Source organism: Alligator mississippiensis, chromosome 11 (assembly GCF_030867095.1).
Source record: "Alligator mississippiensis isolate rAllMis1 chromosome 11, rAllMis1, whole genome shotgun sequence".
Taxonomy (NCBI): Eukaryota; Metazoa; Chordata; order Crocodylia; family Alligatoridae; genus Alligator; species Alligator mississippiensis.
This window is the reverse complement of record NC_081834.1, coordinates 19,258,912-19,280,422: the sequence shown is the minus strand read 5'-3', so window position 1 is coordinate 19,280,422 and position 21,511 is coordinate 19,258,912. Positions and strand designations below refer to the sequence as shown.

The following is a 21,511-nucleotide window of genomic DNA, read 5'->3' as shown; positions in this document are numbered from 1 at the left end:
TAGCATTTGCACCCTGGGGTGCAGAATAGAGGCAGGGGGAAGGGGAGCAGTGGGAACAGGGCACTGCTGCAAGAGAGTGGTTACCTCCAAGTGACTGAGAATCCAAAGTCCTGAATTGAGCAACAGCTGCAGAGCCAGGGAAGGACCAACCCGGATCTTGGCAGTGACACCTGGCATCCCTTCATAGTAGCATCGTGTGCTGCTCTTTCCTACACAGCTGGAGGCTGGAGTCCCCTGCCTCCATTCTGGTGTCTCTGAATGCCAGGAACATGAAGCCATAAACAGCAGCTGCCCCTGCCTTAAAGCATTTACAGATTTTGCTTAGAAGAAAGAAGTAGCATTAAGTATTAGTATTTTTATTAGTAGTAAGGATCATTGTATTCTGAATAATCTGAATGGCATTATTGTTAATGGAAGTGCTTAGAAAAGAAAAAGAAAGAGAAACAAAACCTAAATACATTAGATTTCAGGCCACTTAAGTGAAGTATCAACTGAAGAACCTTAACATATCATGGGCTTCCTCTTCAAGTGACTATATATCATATCACTTGACAATTAGTAAAATTCTGAAACTAGATTCAAAACCACAGTGGGACAGTTAGAGTTGGTGGTTTTTCCAAGAAGCGTTATAACTGTTAACCTTGGTAAACTTCACTCTGATTTGATTTATAGGTTTAGTGTTTGTACAGTCAACTGTCTATTACCAGAAATAAAATGTCACATTTCCTGTGTTTCCAAAGGATCTATCAAAACTAACTTTTTCCTCCTTGATTTTCTGAGGTGGTTTTTAATTTTTTACTTGATTTATGTTTTATTTTATGTAAACTTTTAATTTTCTAGGCCTCTTGGTTCAAGACTGTTTTCAAATACTAAGTGATTTTTTTTAATATTGGCTTAAAAGTCCATAGTTAAAGGAAATGGTGTCAAAATGATCATACTCAAAATGTTCCTTACCTTAAACTCTACATCTCTTCTAAAATCCTTGCATTTTTTTATTTAAAAAAATACTGGTTATTATAAAAGTGAGCAATTGAAAAATAGCCAAGTTTTACAGGCCTGTATATAAATCCAGGTAGATGCATTATTGGGAATGGAGGACCCCTGGAATGGGCAATTTATTTACTCAAATTTAACAGTTGGCTCTCCACTGTCAGACATGTATAACATTACAAAATACTTTCTTCAATAGCCTAAACTGTAAATGAGTCCTTTGTTTAAATATGGAAGAATGAGCAATGAAACTACAATGCTTTCTGCAAAATAGAAAGCACTTTTCAATCATGGTAAACAGTATTCTATCTAGGTTGATACGCCAATTTAAAAATACTGAAACACACACATGGAAATACCTACTTTACAAAAGATATTGGTGTTGACTATCAACACCACTCCACGCAACACTTTCAGTTTATATAATATATGCATTCATTTGTAAATTACTGTTCATTAAACTGAGAAAAAGTAATAATAAACATTTCAGACTTCCTCCAGGTTTATAAATGACTGGGAGTGTCCCACAAAGAGTCTTTCAGCCAATACATAGGATAATGCTTGTTTAATTGGTTGTGGGTCTTCACAGCTCAAATACTTATGGGAGAATAATTACTATTTCTTATTTACAGGAATAAATTATTTATAATTACTTGATATTTTAAGTATATATTTTTAAATAAATATTGATAAACAGATGCTATGGTGATGTCCCCAAACAAAAATGAAACCACCAATACGGAAAAAACCTGTATCAAATGCAAGTTACTGGCCATTTCCATGATTAATTCAGTTCTATCATCCTATTTGTTATCGTTTTCAACATCAGGAAACTCAACAAAGCATTACTAACTTCAGACAAACACAACAGTAAAGGGAAAGACAAATGGCAGGTCAGTAAATCTGACTATACTGCTGAAGTATTAAATTTAAAAGAAGATCAAAGCAACCACAACTTCTTGACTAACATTCAGTACCATGCAATTACACTTGGATTTCTAAAAGAAGCGTGCCAGGATGAAAAGTTCCTATTTTAGTCATTCTCATATAAACAATTTTTTGAATAAAACATATTTTAACAACATCTGCAAACACTGCCTTTAAAAAGAGAAACCATAGTGTTCCACTATGTCATCTTCTTCAAACACATTAAAAATCATGACCAGATTTCAAATATTTAACCTAACACAGGGGTTGTCAACTGGGGGTATACGTACTCCCAGGAGTACTTGGGAAAGGGCTGGGGTTACAAACAGACAGATGGGGACAGAGCACCGCCACCCACCACCCCGTACTGCTGCCTCCCAGGAGCAGGAGCTGGTCGGGGTGGTGAGGGCAACAGCACCCCTCTGCAGGCTGCACAGGTGCCACCCAGCCAGCCAGGCACAGGAGTCAGGGGGGAAGTCGCATGCAGTGGCAGCCACCACCATCCACCACCCCATGATACCACTGCTATATGCAAGCCCCGCCCCCCCCCGCTCCGCATCTGGCTGACTCCAACCCCCTCCCCACTCCACCAAAAATGTACCCAAAAAGGGTACACTCCTTAAAAATGGTTGAAAATATCTGACCTAACATATCATTACAAAGCTCAAGAGAAGAATATGGGCTAAGTCAGGGGTGGGCAATTATTTCAGCTGGAGGGCCACTTAAAGAGTTTCAGTGAGCTGCCAAGGGCCACACACACACAATTCTTCAGAAGATATAATTTTAACAAATTATAGATAAAAAACAAATCTAAATAATAAATCTACATACAAAAAAATCAAACGTCTACTATAACACATTTTAATTTTATTTAAAAATATATTTTTTGCCCCAATTTACTTTTTTTTTTTTTTGAGTAGTGTATATAGAGGGAATTGCATAATGTGCGGAGATGGGGTGAGGGTGGGAGTGAGTTGTGGGGGGGGGACTGCCCACATGCTAGGTCCTGGAAGCTGACTGGGGCAGGCAGGGAGTATATGCAGCAGAGGTCACCTAGGCAGTACAGGTGCTGGTGCGGTCCGCCCCCCCACCTCCATATGACCCATGGCTGCCCTTGTGACACTTTACATGGGGCAGAGCCCTGCCCGCTCCAACCTGGGGCAGCCCATGTCACACTCCCGCCAGCCACACCTGCAAGACAGTACTGCCCTGGCCCCGGCCCATGCACAGCATCCTGGTGGGGCTGCTCCCACAGCCACCCTGGTACTGATTGGCTTCCCCTGCTCATCACACCAGGTAGCAGGCAGAGTCGGTAGAAGGCAGCTGAGGGAGCAAGAGCCTGGTTTGCCGGGGCAGGAGCTACCTGGCTGCAACGTTCCCACCCCCCCCACCCCCTGTCTGGCTGGGCATCTGCTGCCCAGTGTACATCCCCACAGCTTCCCTGTGTTATCTGCTGCATAGAGAGGTGAAGCAGGGGCAGGAGGAGGAGCAGGAGCCACTGGGGATGTGGGGAGTTGAGCAGTACCCAGGCACCTATAGCAGCAGCTCAACAAAAAAGCCATCCTCACTAGCCAGGGCCAGGACAGTGCTGTCTGGCAGGCGCAGGGCAGGTGCAAACAGAAGCACAGCACAGATTCTCCCAGGCAAGAGTGAGCAGGGCTCAGGCCCATGAAGAGCACTATGAAGGCAAGTAAGGGCCGGATACGATCAATTGGCAGAAACCCACCCACAGGCTGGATTCAATCGATTGGTGGGTCAGATTCATCCCCCGGACTATATTTTGCTCATCCCCTAGCTAAGCATGATGTCTGAAGCAAAAAAGGCATTAACTCCACAAACTCCTCTCTCACGTTCATATCTTGAGTGACACCCCAAACACAACTAGCTATGCAATGTCACTCGCATCCATTCACAGAATAATAGTGTTGGAAGGAACCTCTGGTGATCATCCAGTCCAACCCCCATTCAAGGCAAGTTCATCCTTGACTAAACCATCCCAGTAAAGTATCCAACCTGCTCTTAAAAACTTCCAAGAATAAAGATTCCAGAACTACTGTGGGTAGCTTATTCCAATGCTTAACCACCCTCATAGAAAGAAAGTTCTACCCAATATCCAATTTGAAGTTCCCCTGTTGCATATTGAAACCACTGTTCCTAGTCCTGTGCCCTGGGTCCAGAGAAAACAGTCTACCTCCATCCTCTTTATAATCATCCTTCAGGTATTTGAAAACTGTTATCAAATTCCCCCTCAGTCTTCTCTTCTCAAGAATCCTAATTCTTTCAGCCTTTTCTCCTAAATCAAGTTTCCCAGGACTCTAATCATGCTTATTGCTCTCTGCTGGACTCTTTCTAATTTGTCTACATGCAACCCCTGATAGAGAGAGGTAGTTAGCTTTGTTAATCTGAAATTAACAGAAAACAAGGGTACAGTTGCACCTTATAGACTCATTCAGAGAGGCATAAACTTTCATTAATAACAGCTTATTTCCCTATCCTTTGTATTTAATTTCTCCTTTCTATTTAGAACTCCAGCTCCCTGCAGGTCAATTCACAGCACATGACAAAGTAGTCTGTTGCTTACAAAAGTTTATGCCTCTCTAAATTAGTTAGTCCATATAATGCCACTCTGAAGTGCCTTCTGCCAATCCCAAATAAGTTAAAAATATATTTAATTAACAAAATGCCAGTCCCAATGCATCTATTGCCTATATTGTAACAAATAGACTGCATAAACTGCTTAAATGTGTAGTATCTTTCAGCCTCACTGTCTGCTTTGTAACGTATCATAGAAATCATAGAAATTAAGGGCTGGAAGGGACCTCAAAAGATCATCGAGTCCTGCTCTGGGCAGGAATACTGCTGAGATCAAATGATCCCAGCAAGGTGTCTGTCCAGTCTCCTCTTGAAGACTTCCAAGGTTGGAGACTGCACCACCTCCTTGGGAAGTCAACCTTTCCAGCTTGTCCAGGTTTTCTTGGATCCATATCCTATCCTCTAGCATGGCCGCTTTTCCCCACAACTTAGTATCATCCATAAACTTGGCCAGCGTGCTTTCCACATACTCATATAAACCACTGCTAGAGATGTTGAACAGCAAAGGGCCAAGAACCGAATCCTGTGGGACACCACCGGCCACCTCCCGCCAAGACTATACAGACCCGTCCACTAACACTCTCTGGGTTTGACCCTATTGCCAGTTCCCAACCCACCTGACCATGCAGCCGGGAACCACACACCACAGCCAGGACAAGCCAAGCTGGGCTGGCTCTGCTACATAATGCAGGTCACAGCCTTGCAGCCAGGAACTATGTGATACAGCACTGATCCTGCCTGACCCATCCCATCCCCTCCCAGCAGCATGCAGTTCCGGCTGCAAGGCCAGGACCTGTACATCACGGCATGGAGTCAGCCTGGCCCAGCTCATTCCAGCTGTGGCACATGGTTCCTGACTTCAAGGCTGGGACCCATGTGGCACAGCATGGAGGGATCAGGCCAGGCCAGGCTGGACCCATGCCACACCATGCAGGTCTCAGCCTTGCAGCTGGAACCCAGCCAGGAGGACATGGGCCAAGCAGGCTGGGATCAAATGATCCCAGCAAGGTGTCTGTCCAGTCTCCTCTTGAAGACTTCCAAGGTTGGGGTCCATCCTGCATGGCATGGCACAGAGCCAACCTGGCCCGCCTTATCCCAGCTGCAGCATGTACTTCCCAGTTGCGAGGCCAGGAACCATGCGGTGCAGTGCAAAGGGGCCAGGCTGGGCTGGCTCCATGCTGCCCTGTGTGGTTCCCAGCCGCAAGGCTGTGACCCGCATGATGCGGCACAGAGCCAGCCCAGCCCAACTTGTCCCAGCTGCAGCACACAGTTCCCAGCTGCCAGACGGGCTGGCTCCATGCTGTGCGGTCCCCAGCCTTGCAGCCGGAACCATGTGTCAGGCCAAACTAGCCCCATGCTGCATCATATGGGTGCCAGCCTAGTAACCAGGATAGGATTAAATGGGCGGGGCTGGTTCCCCACTGCCCACCAAACCCCCAACATACAAAAAAACCCTCCCACAACCCTCACACTCCACACCCACTTCCCAACCACACAATCCCCATATACACCTCTGTACTCCCCCAACACAAAATATACAAGAGTAAGAATGTATTTTGAGCTATTATGCAATCGCCTCCAAACACACCATGGAAACACACAAATCAGGACAAAAATATTTTTTTTAATAAAATTCTAATAAGTTACAGAAGATATTTGATTTTTTTTAATCTATGATTTGGCAAGGGGGTCCAGTTTCAAGATGGCAACCCCCAAAAGGAGTACTTCCAGGGCAAGGGGAGGGACTTGTGGTGGCACAGGTCAGGTGTTAGGGGCAGGACTTCTGGTGCCAAGATGGTGACCAGGGTCAGGGCAACGTTCAAAAAGCAGGGCAGCTGTCAGGGGGTGGGGATACCCATGCAGCCCTCAATTGTTCACCAAGAGTCTACTGCAGGGAAGGGCAATTATTTAAGCTGAAGGGCAGCTTAATGAGTTTTGATGAGATGTCATGGGCCGTAAGGATAGCCCCACCTCTTGACAGGTGCCCTGCGCCCTGGTTGCCATCTTGGAACTGGAAGTCCCACCCCTAAACCCTGATTCTTGCCACCAGAAGTCCCTCCCCTTGCCCCAGAAGTACTCCTTTCGGGAAGAGGGTTTGCCATCTTGGAACCAGAAAAAAAACACACTTTATATATTAAAAACCAAGCATCTATAATAACATATTTTAATTCAATTTAAAAATATATATTTGTTCTGATTTATGTACATTTGCATTGTGTATAAAGAGAGGATTGCATAATAGCTCAAGATGAAGTCTTACTCTTGTATATTGTAAGAGGGGTGTGGGTGGGTATGGGGTTTGTGGGGACTGTAAGTGTATATGTGTGGGTGTTCATATATGTGGGGTGTGAGGGAAGGTGTGGGTGTGTGGTTATGGGGTTTTGGGGGGCTGTGGATAGGTGTGTTTGGATGTGGGATGTGGGGGAGTGTGGGGATATATAGATGTGGATGGGTATGAGGGTTGTGGGTGTATGGAGGGGGGTGGCTGGGGAGGTGTGTGGGGGTTCATGGGTGCATGTGTATGGTGGGGTGTGTGTGAGGTCTCCCCTATAAACACCCCGCTATTGCGCACAGCCCCTGCCACCAGTGGCAGCAACAGGCAGAGCCCCCCAATGGCACACAATCCCAATGAGCCTGGGACTACATGTGGCCGGGCCGCTGACTCCATCATGTAGGGCATCATGTGCCCAAGCCCCGCACTGCTGGGGGGAGCCCCGCATGATGAAGCTGGTGGTGCAGGTCATTGAACTTGACTGGGGCAGCAGGGAAAGGGGTGGAGCTGGCCTGGCTCCATAGCATGTAGCAGTGACTGGGGCTGGGCCGCCAACTTCATCATGTGGGGCTCCCCTCAGAGGCATGAGGCTAGGGCAGAGAAACTGGGAACTGCACAAGAGCCCCACGTGATGAGAGCCAAGCAGACCCTGAGCCCCCACCAGCTCAAGCTCCACACTCCTGCCTCCCCGGCCTCAGGGCACTGGCATGGGCCCCATGCTCCCCCATGTGCTGCCCCCATGGGAGTGAGCAGGGCTCAGCCCCATGCAAGCACAGCAGGGGCAGCCCAGGACCAGGCCAGATACAGTGAATTGGTAGGCACCCACCTGCGAGCCAAATGAAATCGCCTGGCGGGCGGTATTTTGCCCACCCCTGGTCTACTGGGTACTAACAAAATATTAGTAATAGCAGGCTCCTGTTTAAGATTAAATCCAAATATCAATCCTTCCTCAGGCAATACCAATACACATTTGGATTCTTCTTTCCATTATAATGCAACTGCCATTAACAAACAAGGGAATTGTTTCCCTAAAATTAATTCATGGAAATAGAGAACTATTTAACCTTTCCTTTCACAGATTTCCACAAGGTAACTCAAACAAGCTGTAAGTATATGCCCATTACTATGCAACATTATAACAGCAACTTACCGCATACTGAAATTTTTCATTATAGTCACGATCATTGGCTTTTACTCTCCGCTCCTCCTCTGAAAAATAGGGGGAAAAACCCATAATAATTAAAAGCTAATGAAAACATTTGTAATCAGGATATAAACAACACTTAACTGGCTATGGGATTGACCAGTGTACCAAATATTACTATATGTCATCTCTTTAAAAGCTTATTTTCAGGCCCTTTAGACAATTCCCTGTTATACATGTGGTTGAGATGGCTGTTTCCAGGTGGGTGGGGCAGTCACTGCTGGGCTGGGAGAGTGGGCGGGGGGTGGGCCTAGGTGATTCGGAGATCCAGTAGCAGCCAAATCTCCAAATCAGATTTGGCTGAATCAAATCAGGACAGTAATTCAAATCACCAAATTGAATCACTGTCCCCTGAATCGGCCGAATCCAAAGCAAATACTAGCTGCTTTGCACAGGCCTACTGCTTACTGGGAGATCAAGGCCTATCAAAAGAGAGGAGGTCATTCTCATCTTTCCTGTGTGGAAGGAATTCAGGAGTTGGGCTAAATATAATGTGCCGTAAAACCAATACCGATATTTAGTCCTTGGTTCTTAGTGTCTAGCCAACTTATGAATTTTTGTTCCCAAGTTTGCCTTTTAAAGGTGTTAAGCCCTTGAACACAAGGGTAGTGAGATTAGAAAGGGAGTGGTTGTTCTGTGAGAAACGTGCCCCTAAGCATGTGCACGTGTCTGTCCTTTAATTTTTTTATATGAAAGTTAGTCTTTGACTAATAAATTCTAACATACTGGTGAGATTGCATTTGCACTGGAAATACAGAGGGCACAGAAGACTCATTCTCAGAGCAGCAGGCGACCATGAAACCACATCCTCATTACTTGAGTGAAAGCAACCTTGAGCAAGCAACCTTATGCACTTCTAGACAGGCATGTCTGATTGAAAAAGGAATATGGCCAGTGCAATACCTCCCTGCATACTGTTTAGGATCTGAGGAAGTGTACTTGATGCCCAAACACTTGTCCAACAGCTCTCCTAACTATACAGTTGGTCCATTAAAAGATATCACTAAAAATCCTTGCCTCTCCTACATTTCCTGGACCATCACAGCAACAACACTCCAACCCTACTAAAGCTTTTAATGTGATTTTTTCTAAGGAGCAGGGTCAAGGGGCAAAATACTGATTCATGTGCCTAACACACACTTGCATTTGCATTTCAAGTTGTTCTACCAGGATGTTATGCATTTCCACAGCAAAGTGGCAGAGGTAAATTGTACAAAGCATAAAACAAAAGTCAATTAAAATGAAGGAGTTCTTACAACATGGGGAATAATAACTAAGGAACAGAAATAAATGCTTTTCAGACTGGTGTAAAATGCCTTATCTTAGAAAAATATGAGCATATTTTTAATTTAAAAAAATTAAAACACTGCTCTAGAAAGTGTCAGATGCACTGCTAGGAAACATCGTAAGTTTATCATGAGTCTTGCAACATGATATGTTTCTAAAAGTTCCAGGTGTTGAGGTCATAAGGACACATGAGAATCTCCGTTTTCATTTGAAAAGCACTTACATTTCTAATCCTTCTACTTGCAAAGAAAAGATTGAAAACATGAACGCTGGAGACAGAAAACTTAGGAAAGAAAAAAATGAGAACCCAGATTAAAAAATCTCTTTATTTTTCAATCCAATTTCTTAATTTTGGAGCCTTTTGGAGCCTTTTTTAATACTCGACATTGGCAATATTCCTGCTGCCTCAACAAAATATGTTTTCTGTCTGCAATGAGGTATTAGCCTTCTAAGGCAGAAAGAGATGGTTTCAAAATACTGGAAAGAGTCATTGGAAAGGAGAAGATCCCTGGGATCAAGAACTGTAAGTTCCTACATTAAAGAGGAAGCACCTTCCTGAACTCTTAGAAATGCACCTAGAAAGAGGGTCCAAAGGACTTCAAGAATATGTACTGGTGGAGGGGGGGAGTGGTTTCAGGAGGGGGAGAACACTTTTCAGGCTCTGGGGTGTGAATAGCATTCCAGAAACCAAAGAGAAAATGGCCAACAAGATCATCCTAGGATGTGAGAAGACTGTACAAAGGTACTAATTTTTATGCTGTCCCATCTCCTGCTGACTGACACAGGCCCACCAGTTAGGAGACCCCCAAGAATACACAGAGATATAGTAGAAAATTGAAATGCAAAGTGCAGGTGGATGTTTATCATCTATAATGTTATGGTTACAGTATGGTGGTACGATTATTAATAACCAGCCTACCTATAAAAGAGGAGAGCTTAAGAAGGAAGAAAGAAAAGGAACAGATAGGCATAAAGTTACTCTCATTTTAAATCTTATTAGCAAGAGAAAGTCCACTCTGTCCCCTGATATATTAGGCAAAAAGCTGTAAAAGAGTCTTTAAGTACACAGATTCAAATACCCCAGTCCCTGCAAGTGACTAATCTGCAGTTGCACACCTCTCAGTTGGCTACAAGGATTACCAGAGTTCAACAAACAAGCAAAAAAGCCACACTGCTATGGCTCAAGGTATGCTCATGAAAGTGAGCACAGAAATCTCCTTCAATCCCCTCTACAAATACCTAGTCTGCCCACTCCTCCTTGCCGGTAAGCAGAGATGGATGTTGCTACACTCAAATTCTCATACAGTAGTTGGTGTTTACCAGGCTTACTAATACGTGAACAAACTTTTATCATGTTCCCAAATGCATTAAAAGGGAAATCAAAGTAAAACCATCAATAGATTCACTAATGAAAGCAGCAGGATAGGAATACACATAGTGGACAGCCAGAGGAATTCAAGCGACTGATTCAGGACATGAGGGACTGAAGAATTACGTGAGGATTTTCTTTAATTAAATGCAATATATTCTGTACACAACCAGGATGGAACACTTAACATTTCTGGTACTAAGTGGAGAGAAAGGATACATTAATGCACAGCTGCAAGCTACACTGCCATAGAAGAAGGGCAATATCACAAACAGCTCTCAGACTGCAGAGTACAAGTCAAGGCAAAATCTAAGCAGAGATTAATCAAAACCATATCTAACTCCCCATACCTTCTGTTGTTAGATAAGTTCAATTCAAACACAACTCTTAATTTTTCAACTGATCATTAAATTTGGAGGGGTTCAAAATGTGGATACATATCTGATCAAAACGATCTAATCAGTTTAAGAAATCTTAGAGGACAGTAATTTTAACCTATCCACACTTATTTAATAATGAAAATGATTTACATTGGCATAGTGCGTTTAATTCAATAGAATCCTAAAAATTGCCTCAAACTGAAGTGAAAGGCAAGGACTTCTTATAATGATATCTTTTATTGGACCAACTATGTATTTGGGATAAAGTTAAACAAGCTTCTAAACGTAAGGCATTCTTCCTCAGACCTGACAAAGACCTGAGGAAGAATGTTTTACTTTCAAAAGCTTGTCTAACTTAATCCAACTATATAGTTGGTCCAAAAAAAGATACCATCCTAAGAAATCCTTGCCTCTTGCATAATTTCTGGACCACGGCTATAACATCACTCTTATGCTATCATAAACTGAACTAATTTTATTCACCTTTGCAAAGTGCATCTGATTTTGCCACAGGTGAGATTGTTTCTATATCCATAAAACCCTTTGCTGTACACCATTGCCTCAACACCAGTGCACAGCAACATCATGCTAGCAGTTCAAGCAGTTCGCACCATTGTATGGGCATTTTGCAATATGTACCTAAAGCAGTAAATTAAACATCACGCAATTGGTTAAACTGGGATTTTAAAGTTTTGCTTTAATAATCTGTTTGGTAAATATTCTCCCATCCAGAATTCTGTGTCCTTGAAACTACAGACAAAAAAAATTACAGAAAACAACACCCTGATATAATAATTCAAATTCTCCATAGCTGCTTATGTCTCCAGAACAGATTTTGTTTTTATTTTTTTTAGGAAGTGGAAGATTTCTACTGGATGATTCTCTGGCTTGCTACAAAATGTTAATAAAGATTAGACTAAACCAAAATTCTAGATCTGAACATCTCAAACATCAGAAGTGAATTAAATTCAAACCTAGATCTAAATTTTTCAAAAGGTCTCTTGTCTTCATAATGGAAACACACATGAATTCTGAGCTGTTAAAGTTCTGCATTTTGAATATTAAACCATCTCCAGGACTTGGACAGCAAAAGATGTGGTGATCCCAAACAATGCAAAATACCATTTTTACAAAGTTTACAGAACTCTGAAAAAACCAGCATTCACGCTGTGAGACTTTCAAGATAAGCATGCTTGTCAGTGAGTAGAGTCCATATAGTTAAATGGTTGTAGCGAAGAGAAATACAATAGGAAACAGAAAAAGCACAAACTATACCACATTTTATAGCTATTAGCAAAACAAATGAATTGAAGAGATGCAAGTGTTATGACTAAGTGGCATCTTGTTTCCAAGGAAGAAGTGAGAAAGCTAAAATATCTGATCAAACAAAGTTTCAGTTTATATTCCTCCCACTGAAGAGATGGATGCCTGAGTTAGAAAGCACAAATGGAAACTTGAAGAAATGAAGGCTAGAGCAGAGTAAGCACTAAATTGAGTGTGATTCTCATTTCATGCCCAAATTACTGAACCATCATAGTTGCCAAAACCAAAGACCTAGAAATATCATTTGCTGTTTCAAATTGTTACACCCTCAAAGCCCTCCCCCCCTCAGTTTGTTCAAAGAACTCCCAACTTTCATAATTGGCCCCAACAGAAGATAAATAATAGTCACCCATTGAAGTATCAGGATATGACCATTGCCTTCAATACTGTTTGTTACAGCACTTGGATTATACCAGTCTCTTGGCTGTCAATATAGCTTAGAAGTCTGGTACTAAGTTAATTTTTAGCACTGCAACATTTCCTGGACTGGCCACATAACTCCTCCCATATTGTTGAAATTAATCCCACTTCCCTTGTAGGCCACTGGCTGACAAAGACAAGTTCAGCAGAGCCTGGGGGTGTGCAGTAGAAGGTATGATTCAGAACAGTAGCAGCAAAAAATCATAAATTTGTAAAATACCAGAACCCTAAACATACAGGCTGGAAGCAAAATGCAAGACAAAAGGAGGATAAGGCAGAGTGTTTGATGATGATAGAGAAACCTTTAATACTTGAATATGTTTGCATTCCAACTGCCACAAGGGCTAAGTACAGACATTTGGGGATGGTAGGGGGAAGTTAAATTGACTCAAAATGGCTGCCCAATATCAGGTAAAGCAGGAGTGGGGGTAGCAGGAGGGTTAGGAGGTCTGCCAAAGGATGAGGGGAGTGGCATTACCTGTGAGGGGTGTGGGGCAAGCATGACCTGAGGGTGGACATGAGCCACAAGATGAACATGAGCCACCAATGTGATGCCACAGCCGGCAAAGTAAATAAAACTCTGGCTTGCCTCTACCAATGCATCTCAAGCAAAACCCAAGAAGTCATCCTCCTGCTTTACCCAGCATTGGTAAGGCCATAGCTTGAGTACTGCATCTAATTCTGGGCTCCACACTTTAGAAAAGATGTGGAGAAGCTTGAGAGAGTCCAGAGGAGAGCCACGCACATGACTAGAGGTCAAGAGAGTAGGCCTTATGAGCAGAGGCTGAGAGGCATGGGATTCCTCAGCCTGATAAGAAGGCTCAGAGATGACTTGATGGTAGCCTATAAGTATACAAGGGGCATGTATCAGGAACTGGAAGAGCATCTGTTCGTCAGGGCACCCCAAGGGAAGACAAGGTCTAATGGTCACAAACTGCTGGAAGACTGTTTTAGACTGGACATAAGGGAAAACTTCTTTACCGTCCAAGTCTCCAGAGTCTGGATTAGACTCTCCACAGAAGTGGTGCAAGCACCTACTCTGAATACGTTCAAGAAACACCTGGATGCTTACCTTATCTGACCCCAGCTGACTTCCTGCCCCTTTGGCAGGGAGTTGGGCCCAATGATCTCACGAGGTTCCTTCTAGCTCTAACATCTATGAAGTCTATGAACACATAGGTGGAGTGGACAGGACTGGCGCAACCTGCTGGTGGGGTTGCGTCCCTCCCCAGTGAACCTATACCCCCATCCCTCCCAACCCTTCCCTACCCAGGCTTACTTCCTCAGCTCTGGCAGTGGCGAGCGTTGATTGAAGAGGCTGCACCCCAAGTAGCTTGTGAGATGGGAGTTGAGAGGGCTGATAGGCTGGAGAGAAGGGGAGTGGAGCAAGGGACAGGGCAGGTGGAGCAAGCAATGGCTCAAGGGAGAGGTGAAAAGAATGGGAGAGATTAAAAGAGCAGCCCTGGAGCTGGGGTCAGTGCCTAGGTTTTCCCAGCCACAGGGCTGCACAGGGAAAGTGTACAGAAGTTCCATGCACCAGTTTAACCTAAACCAAATAAGTCTGATATGACATAGATCCAGGTCTATCTTAAACCAGGTTCTGCAATTTTTAAACCAGTTTGTGTGCATGGAACTTCTGTTCAGTTACAGATTTAGACCGACTGTCGGCTACTAAGACCAGGTGTATAAGTGTAAGATCAGTACCAGAACGAACTAAGTTTAAATTGAGCGGCCATTCTGAACCCAAATTAACCTCCCCAAATGTCTCTACTTAGCTGAACAGGATTTTTTGTTTGAAAGTAAGGAATGCTCGTTCAAAAGAGAGAAGGGAGGAAAAGCCATTCTCTCAATCAACGATGATTGCTATGGACAATTAGGCAGCTGAATCGATAGGCCACAAGGTTGTCCCAGATTGTCCTCTAACAAGACCATAATACATATGCCTGAACTCAAGTAAAAGGAAAAAAAGCATTCTTGTTGTACTTCATACCCCAAATAGTAGTTTCAGAAACCCCTAAGCTTCCATACCTAAGGAACCTATCCACTAAGGGTGTGCGAAACAGGCTGTATTCAATTCAGACCAGATTCGGTCCAAACTGGGGACAGTGATCCAATTCGTTGATTCAGATCACTGTCCCTGATTTGATTTGGACAAATCTGAATCTGAAGATTTGATGCTGATTCAAAGAATCAGCAATTCAGCCATAGACGTAGCTTTAAATGTTTTTTCTACATATCTCAAGGTACCAGGCGCAGCTTGCGAACACTGTGATGCTGGGGCGGACGGAGCATCCCACAGGAGTGCAGGGGGGCTCCACGCATACTTGGCGGCGAACCCACCAGCTGAAGACATCAGACATTGATGCGCGCAGTTTAAAAGGGCCCGCCGACAGGGAAAAAGCCCCAGTTAGACGCAGGAGCGGCGAGAGACACGCAGGTGAAAGCCTGCTGCACCCTCGCTCCCCCGAAGCCCCCCAGAGACCCTCCAGCAGCCGCGGAGCCCCCCGCTGACCCCCAGCACAGCCGGAGGTAAGCAGGGCCCGTGGAGAGAGGGGGCTAACCCCTTAGTGTGTGTGTGGGAGGAGGCGGCTGAGTGGAGCCGGGCCGGGTCAAGCCCCGCCCAGGCCCCTACTTGGCCCAGCCCCCCAGGGAGAGAGAGAGGTAGGGGGGGTACTCACTTGTCCCCCTCCAGTAGGGCAGGGTCCCCCAACCCCAGGCAGGGCCCCCTTTTGCCCAAGAGCAGCTTCCCTGATGGCAGCAGCCTCGGAGCCCCCCGCTGACCCCCAGCACAGCCAGAGGTAAGCAGGGCCCGTGGAGAGAGGGAGCTAACCCCTTAGTGTGTGTGTGGGAGGAGGCGGCTGAGTGGAGCCGGGCCAAGCCCCGCCCAGGCCCCTACTTGGCCCAGCCCCCCAGGGAGCCACGCGACCGGAGCTGTGCGAACAGGCTGCGCAAACAGGCGCGCTTCTCTGCCGGTGCGTGAGTTAGCACGGAGTTCGCACGGGAGGGCGCACAGGAGGGCCCAGGACCCTGCCAGCGCACCCCCCAGGGTAGACAGTCCCAGCCGTAGCCAGCCTTCAGAGGCATGACACGGATGGGCACGCGCCGCACCCCGAGGGTCCCCTCAGGTTCCGCGGCCCCCCCCTCTGGCACCTCAGAGACGGCCACCCAGACAGAGCCCCTGGCTCTCGGCTGCAGGAGCTGCCTGTCCCTTTTTCAGGCTCTGGGGCCTGGGAGCATGGTGACCTCCCCTTGTGGGGTCTGCTCCCTTTTGGGGTCTCTGGCGTGCCAGCTGGAGGAGCTGAGCAATCCTTGCAAAGCCAGCAGGTCCAGGCAGTTAAGGGAGCCCACCCCTGCCCCAGCCCTGGCAAAATCTGTGGGCAAGGAAGGAGCCCCCAAGGGGGCACTTGCTTGCCTGTACACAAATGCCAGGAGCTTGGGGAATAAGCAGGAGGAACTCATCCTCCTGCTCAATGCAAATAATTATGATGTCATAGGGATAACGGAGACCTGGTGGGACTCCACCCATGACTGGACCACGGGTATAGATGGCTATACCCTGTACAGGAGGGATCGTGTAGAGAAAAGGGGAGGGGGTGTAGCTCTCTATGTTAAGGAAAGCTGCAAGGTCCCTGCAAGCCAATATTGGTGACCAGGGTAGACGGCAGGAGACCCTCTGGGTTAAAATCCGTGGGGAACACGACACAGGGGACACAATGGTGGGAGTCTACTACAGACCTCCCACCCAAAGTCCTGAGCTTGACCAGGAGTTGCCCGGGAACTGGCTGAGGCCGCATGCTCCAGGACCATGGTTGTCATGGGTGACTTCAATTACCCGGACATCTCGTGGGAGGATCACTCAGCAAAATCTGAGGGGTCGCAAAGCTTCCTCTCATGCATGGATGACCTCTACCTGACTCAAGAAGTCTATGGGCCAACGAGAGGCAAAGCGCTGCTCGACCTGGTGCTGGCTACTGGGGATGACCTAGTCGGCGACCTAGTGATCAATGGGAAGCTGGGTGACAGCGACCACGAGCTGATCACCTTCACCATCCGCCAAAAAGCTGGCAAGTCAGTCAGCAACACGCAAGTCCTTGACTTCAGGAAAGCCGACTTTGACAAGCTCAGGAGCCTTGTTGGTGAGGCCCTAAGGGACCGTGACCACAGGGAGAGGGGAGTTCAAGAAGAGTGGTTGCTCCTCAAGGGAGCGATCCTCAATGCACAAACTAAGCCTATTCCATCTCGGAGGAAAGGCAGCAAGAGGGCACAGCAGCCCCCCTGGCTCTCCAGGGACCTAGCAGACCTCCTGAGGCTAAAAAGAAAGGCCTACAAAGGATGGAGGATGGGCGTCACCTCCAAGCAGGATTATTCTGCACTGGTCCGGTCCTGTAGGGACCAGACCAGGAAAGCCAAGGCTGCAACTGAACTCCAGCTAGCTTTGAGCATCAAGGACAATAAAAAGTCCTTTTTCAGATATATGGGGAGCCGGAGGAAAAGCAGGGGCAACGTTGGACCCCTGCTGAACCAGATGGGGCAACTGACAACTGACGCCCAGGAAAAAGCCAACCTATTAAATAGGTACTTTGCGTCGGTCTTTCATCAGTCCCATGGGACGCCCATGCCCGCTACGGGACAGGGAAGTCCGGATGAGGGTGATCCCCTGCCCTCCATTGATGCTGACTTCGTGAAGGAACATCTTGAGAAGCTGGATACCTTCAAGTCAGCCGGCCCTGACAATCTTCACCCCAGGGTACTCAAGGAGCTGGCGAGCATCATAGCCCAGCCTCTAGCGCGGATCTTTGAAAACTCTTGGCGCTCTGGTGTAGTGCCGAAGACTGGAAGAAGGCCAACGTGGTGCCTATCTTCAAGAAAGGAAGGAAAGTGGATCCGGCTAACTATAGGCCCATTAGCCTGACTTCTATCCTGGGGAAGATCTTAGAAAAGTTTATCAAAGAGACCATGCTTAACGGACTGGCCGACGCCAACATCTTAAGGGATAGCCAGCACAGGTTTGTTGCGGGTAGGTCTTGCTTGACCAATCTCATTTCCTACTACAACCAGGTGACCTATCACCTGGACAAGGGAGAAGAGATTGATGTCATATATCTTGACTTCAAAAAAGCCTTTGACCTGGTTTCCCATAATCACCTCTTGGAGAAACTGGCCAATTGTCGCCTTGGATCCTCCACGATCCACTGGCTGGAAAACTGGCTCTGGGGTCAGACCCAGAGGGTAGTAATTGATGGAAGTCACTCATCGTGGTGTCCTGTGACCAGTGGGGTCCCCCAGGGCTCTGTCCTTGGACCCATACTGTTCAACATCTTCATTAATGATGTGGACACTGGAGTCAGAAGCAGACTGGCCAAGTTCGCTGATGACACCAAACTTTGGGGCAAAGCATTCACACCAGAAGACGGTGGATGATCCAGGCTGACCTGGACAGGCTCAGCAAGTGGGCGGACGAGAATCTGATGGTGTTCAACACCAATAAATGCAAGGTTCTCCACCTTGGGAAGAAAAACCCGCAGCATCCTTATAGGCTCGGCAGTGCTATGTTGGCTAGCACTATGGAAGAAAGAGACTTGGGGGTCATCATTGACCACAAGATGAACATGAGCCTGCAATGCGATGCGGCAGCTAGTAAAGTGACCAAAACGCTGGCTTGCATCCATAGATGCTTCTCAAGCAAATCCCGGGACGTCATTCTCCCCCTGTACTCGGCCTTAGTGAGGCCGCAGCTGGAGTACTGTGTCCAGTTTTGGGCTCCACAATTCAAAAAGGATGTGGAGAAGCTTGAGAGAGTCCAGAGAAGAGCCACGCGCATGATCAGAGGTCAGGGAAGCAGACCCTACGATGACAGGCTGAGAGCCCTGGGGCTCTTTAGCCTGAAAAAGCGCAGGCTCAGGGGTGATCTGATGGCCACCTACAAGTTTATCAGGGGTGACCACCAGTATCTGGGGGAATGTTTGTTCACCAGAGCGCCCCAAGGGATGACGACTAGGTCAAATGGTCATAAACTACTACAAGACCGTTTCAGGCTGGACATAAGGAAGAATTTCTTTACTGTCCGAGCCCCCAAGGTCTGGAACAGCCTGCCACCGGAGGTGGTTCAAGCACCCACATTGAACACCTTCAAGAGCAAACTGGATGCTCAGCTTGCTGGGATCCTATGAACCCGGCTGACTTCCTGCCCTTTGGGCAGGGGGCTGGACTCGATGATCTTCCGAGGTCCCTTCCAGCCCTAATGTCTAAGAAAATCTATAAATCTATGACAAAACCTGACTCTGACCATATGCATGAATGGTATAAACTGTTATACTAGGAGATGCTAATGTGTCCCTTCAGGTGGGTTTTCAATCTACAGGCCTTCATGGTTTTATCCATTTCTCTTCCTAATGAAGTCCAAAACCCCAAATATTAAACTTAATGCATACACCAAAAATAGCAACATTATAACAAACAAAGGGGTGAAACAGTGTCACACAGTTACTTGGGTATTTTATTATACATAAGCAATTACCTTGAGTGCTCTTATATTAGTTATATACTTTTTTTCTACTATTGAAGATTCCCACTGATAATACGTGTACTATTAAATTTATGTTCAGAATAGTATATTGCAGATATTCAGCATGTAGTGTGTTACACCCTGTGAGAATAAATGGTCTTCACATTCCAATGCACAATTCATAAGATACTACAGGAATATGAAAGTAAAAGGAAAATAGTTATTTCCAGGAACAACACATGGTGGGGTTTTAGTTGTGTATATGTACTCCATCTCTGGTGTGCATGTGTCCTATAAACTTCAGACCAGAATCTTATGGCCAGTAGTGTTTGCTGCAGTCAGACCTGTCCTTTTCTCATAACCACCACTCCAGAGGGCAAAAAAAAGTGCAGCAGGAGCAGTTAGAAGACTGGTTGCTATTGTGTCCTCAAGGATTCTTGTACTAAAAGTGATCTAGCTCAAGATTAGTTTGTCATTCGAAACTTATCTGCAGTTTTCATGACTATCCTCATTTTACAATCAGAAATCAATGGAAGAGAATGAAACACATTTTGTAACATTCTTGAGTTTAGAGAGCTTTAGCTAGCTGACTTAAAATGTTCAAAGTACCACAAAATAAAATGTGAGAAATTCATATATATAGGCTGGGTTTCCACACTTTGAAAAGAGAAAATGCATATGCTATCCAGCAGTGCATTTCTATGATACAGTGATCTTCACAGGTAAACATGTGATCTACATTCACTCTTTCTGCCTGTCTGCTGCTTTACAAAAGAAACCATTTTAACCTAAGAGCAATTTTCCATTTTTACTGCAAGTACACATCAGAAAAAAGATTAATTGCTTACCATTTCGTCTCTGCAAAATCAACATTTATATCAAAACATTTAAATGACAAACACTTCATATTTTTCCTGTTACATGTGCTCACGTATACATACAAAACAACAGGTCACTTACCTACTATTTTCTTTTCCCTGCAAAACATCCTCACTCTGGTTAGTTTTCGTAGAGCACCACCTGTCAGCCTACATGAATGAATAAAATACAGGCCTTTAGACACAGAACCTTGCATTGTTCTATGTTTCCTTATTTCAAAGGATCACATTTAATCCTAGAATAAGTTATTTCACTTCATTGGAGCTGAACTAGGAATTAGTTTAGCCTATGGTATTTGTGTATTTATGTCACATCAAGTTAACCTACTGTTTCACCTTCTGCATAACCATTTATGTATTATTAATAAGTTAGTAAAAACAACTAGATAAATTCATGCAAATAATTTGGTTTTCATTCTGTTCTGGGTCACGTGCATATCCTTACATATCCAAGAGAAGATCTGTCCCATACGTGACAGCAAAAGATCACAGAAAAACAACTGATTAATAAAACAATGCCAAGACAATATTAAAACATCCTCCTTTTGCAACATCTCTCCCATTTACAACACTGTGTACCCAAAATATTCTGTAAGTTTCAGTGTATCTGCAAACAAGTCAATAAAAAAAATCCTCCAATACATACAAAATATTTGCGATTTTAGTTAAGACAGACCAGTGCTTCTCAGCCTTTTTAGACTTGAGGCACCCCTTGACAGACTCAAGGTATCCTTCGAAAAATGCCAGTTTAGTTGAGACAACAAAAAATAGAAAAGTTCATCTGTTGGGAAGAACTCAGAAGGACTACAACAGGTCAGGATTGTGGAATCCTAGGTAAAATCTCTGAGTTTACCTTGTGAATCATGTTTGTCAACCTAACACTGCTAACATCATGTGGCATCTCAACACCCTTGAAAGTTACCCTGGTTGAGAATTACAGAGATAGGCACTGACCCCCTGTGCTGCCTGAAGTGTGCACAACACAGGTTCCAGCCCAAGCACCTCACGCAGAGCACAGGGCTGGAGTCAGCACATGGGATTGGTCTTGGACCAGCTGAGGGCAAATGCAGAGAGGTCAGCCCAAGCTGAGCCACAGGACACTGGGCCCTTCCCAGCAGGCTGTGGTTTAGGCTGGGGCCGCAGGAGCTGTGCAGCTGGATTGCTCCCCGCAACCCAAACCCAGGCTGGGCTGGGCTGTCATGGAGCTGCAGCTGGCTGGGAAGGACCCAGCAGAGCCTGCCCAGGCCAGGCCATTGGACCAGGGCCCTTCCCAGCCGGCTATGGCTCCGTGACAACCCAGCCCTGCAGCGGGCATAGCAACTCGCCAGGCATTGGGCTGCCCAGGCCAGCTCAGAGGCATCAGC

The 21,511-nt window shown here is 45.6% G+C and overlaps 1 protein-coding gene across 1 annotated transcript in view; it reads right to left on the bottom strand.

Moving 5' to 3' along the window:
• The window catches only part of ATP8B4 (ATPase phospholipid transporting 8B4 (putative)), a 200,904-nt gene that overhangs the window by 148,595 nt on the left and 30,798 nt on the right, over window positions 1-21,511 (bottom strand). Inside the window, 2 exon segments of the mRNA XM_019477374.2 lie at window positions 7,932-7,990; window positions 20,230-20,297. Of these exon segments, the coding sequence (XP_019332919.1) occupies window positions 7,932-7,990; window positions 20,230-20,257 (87 nt within the window). The 5' untranslated portion in view covers window positions 20,258-20,297.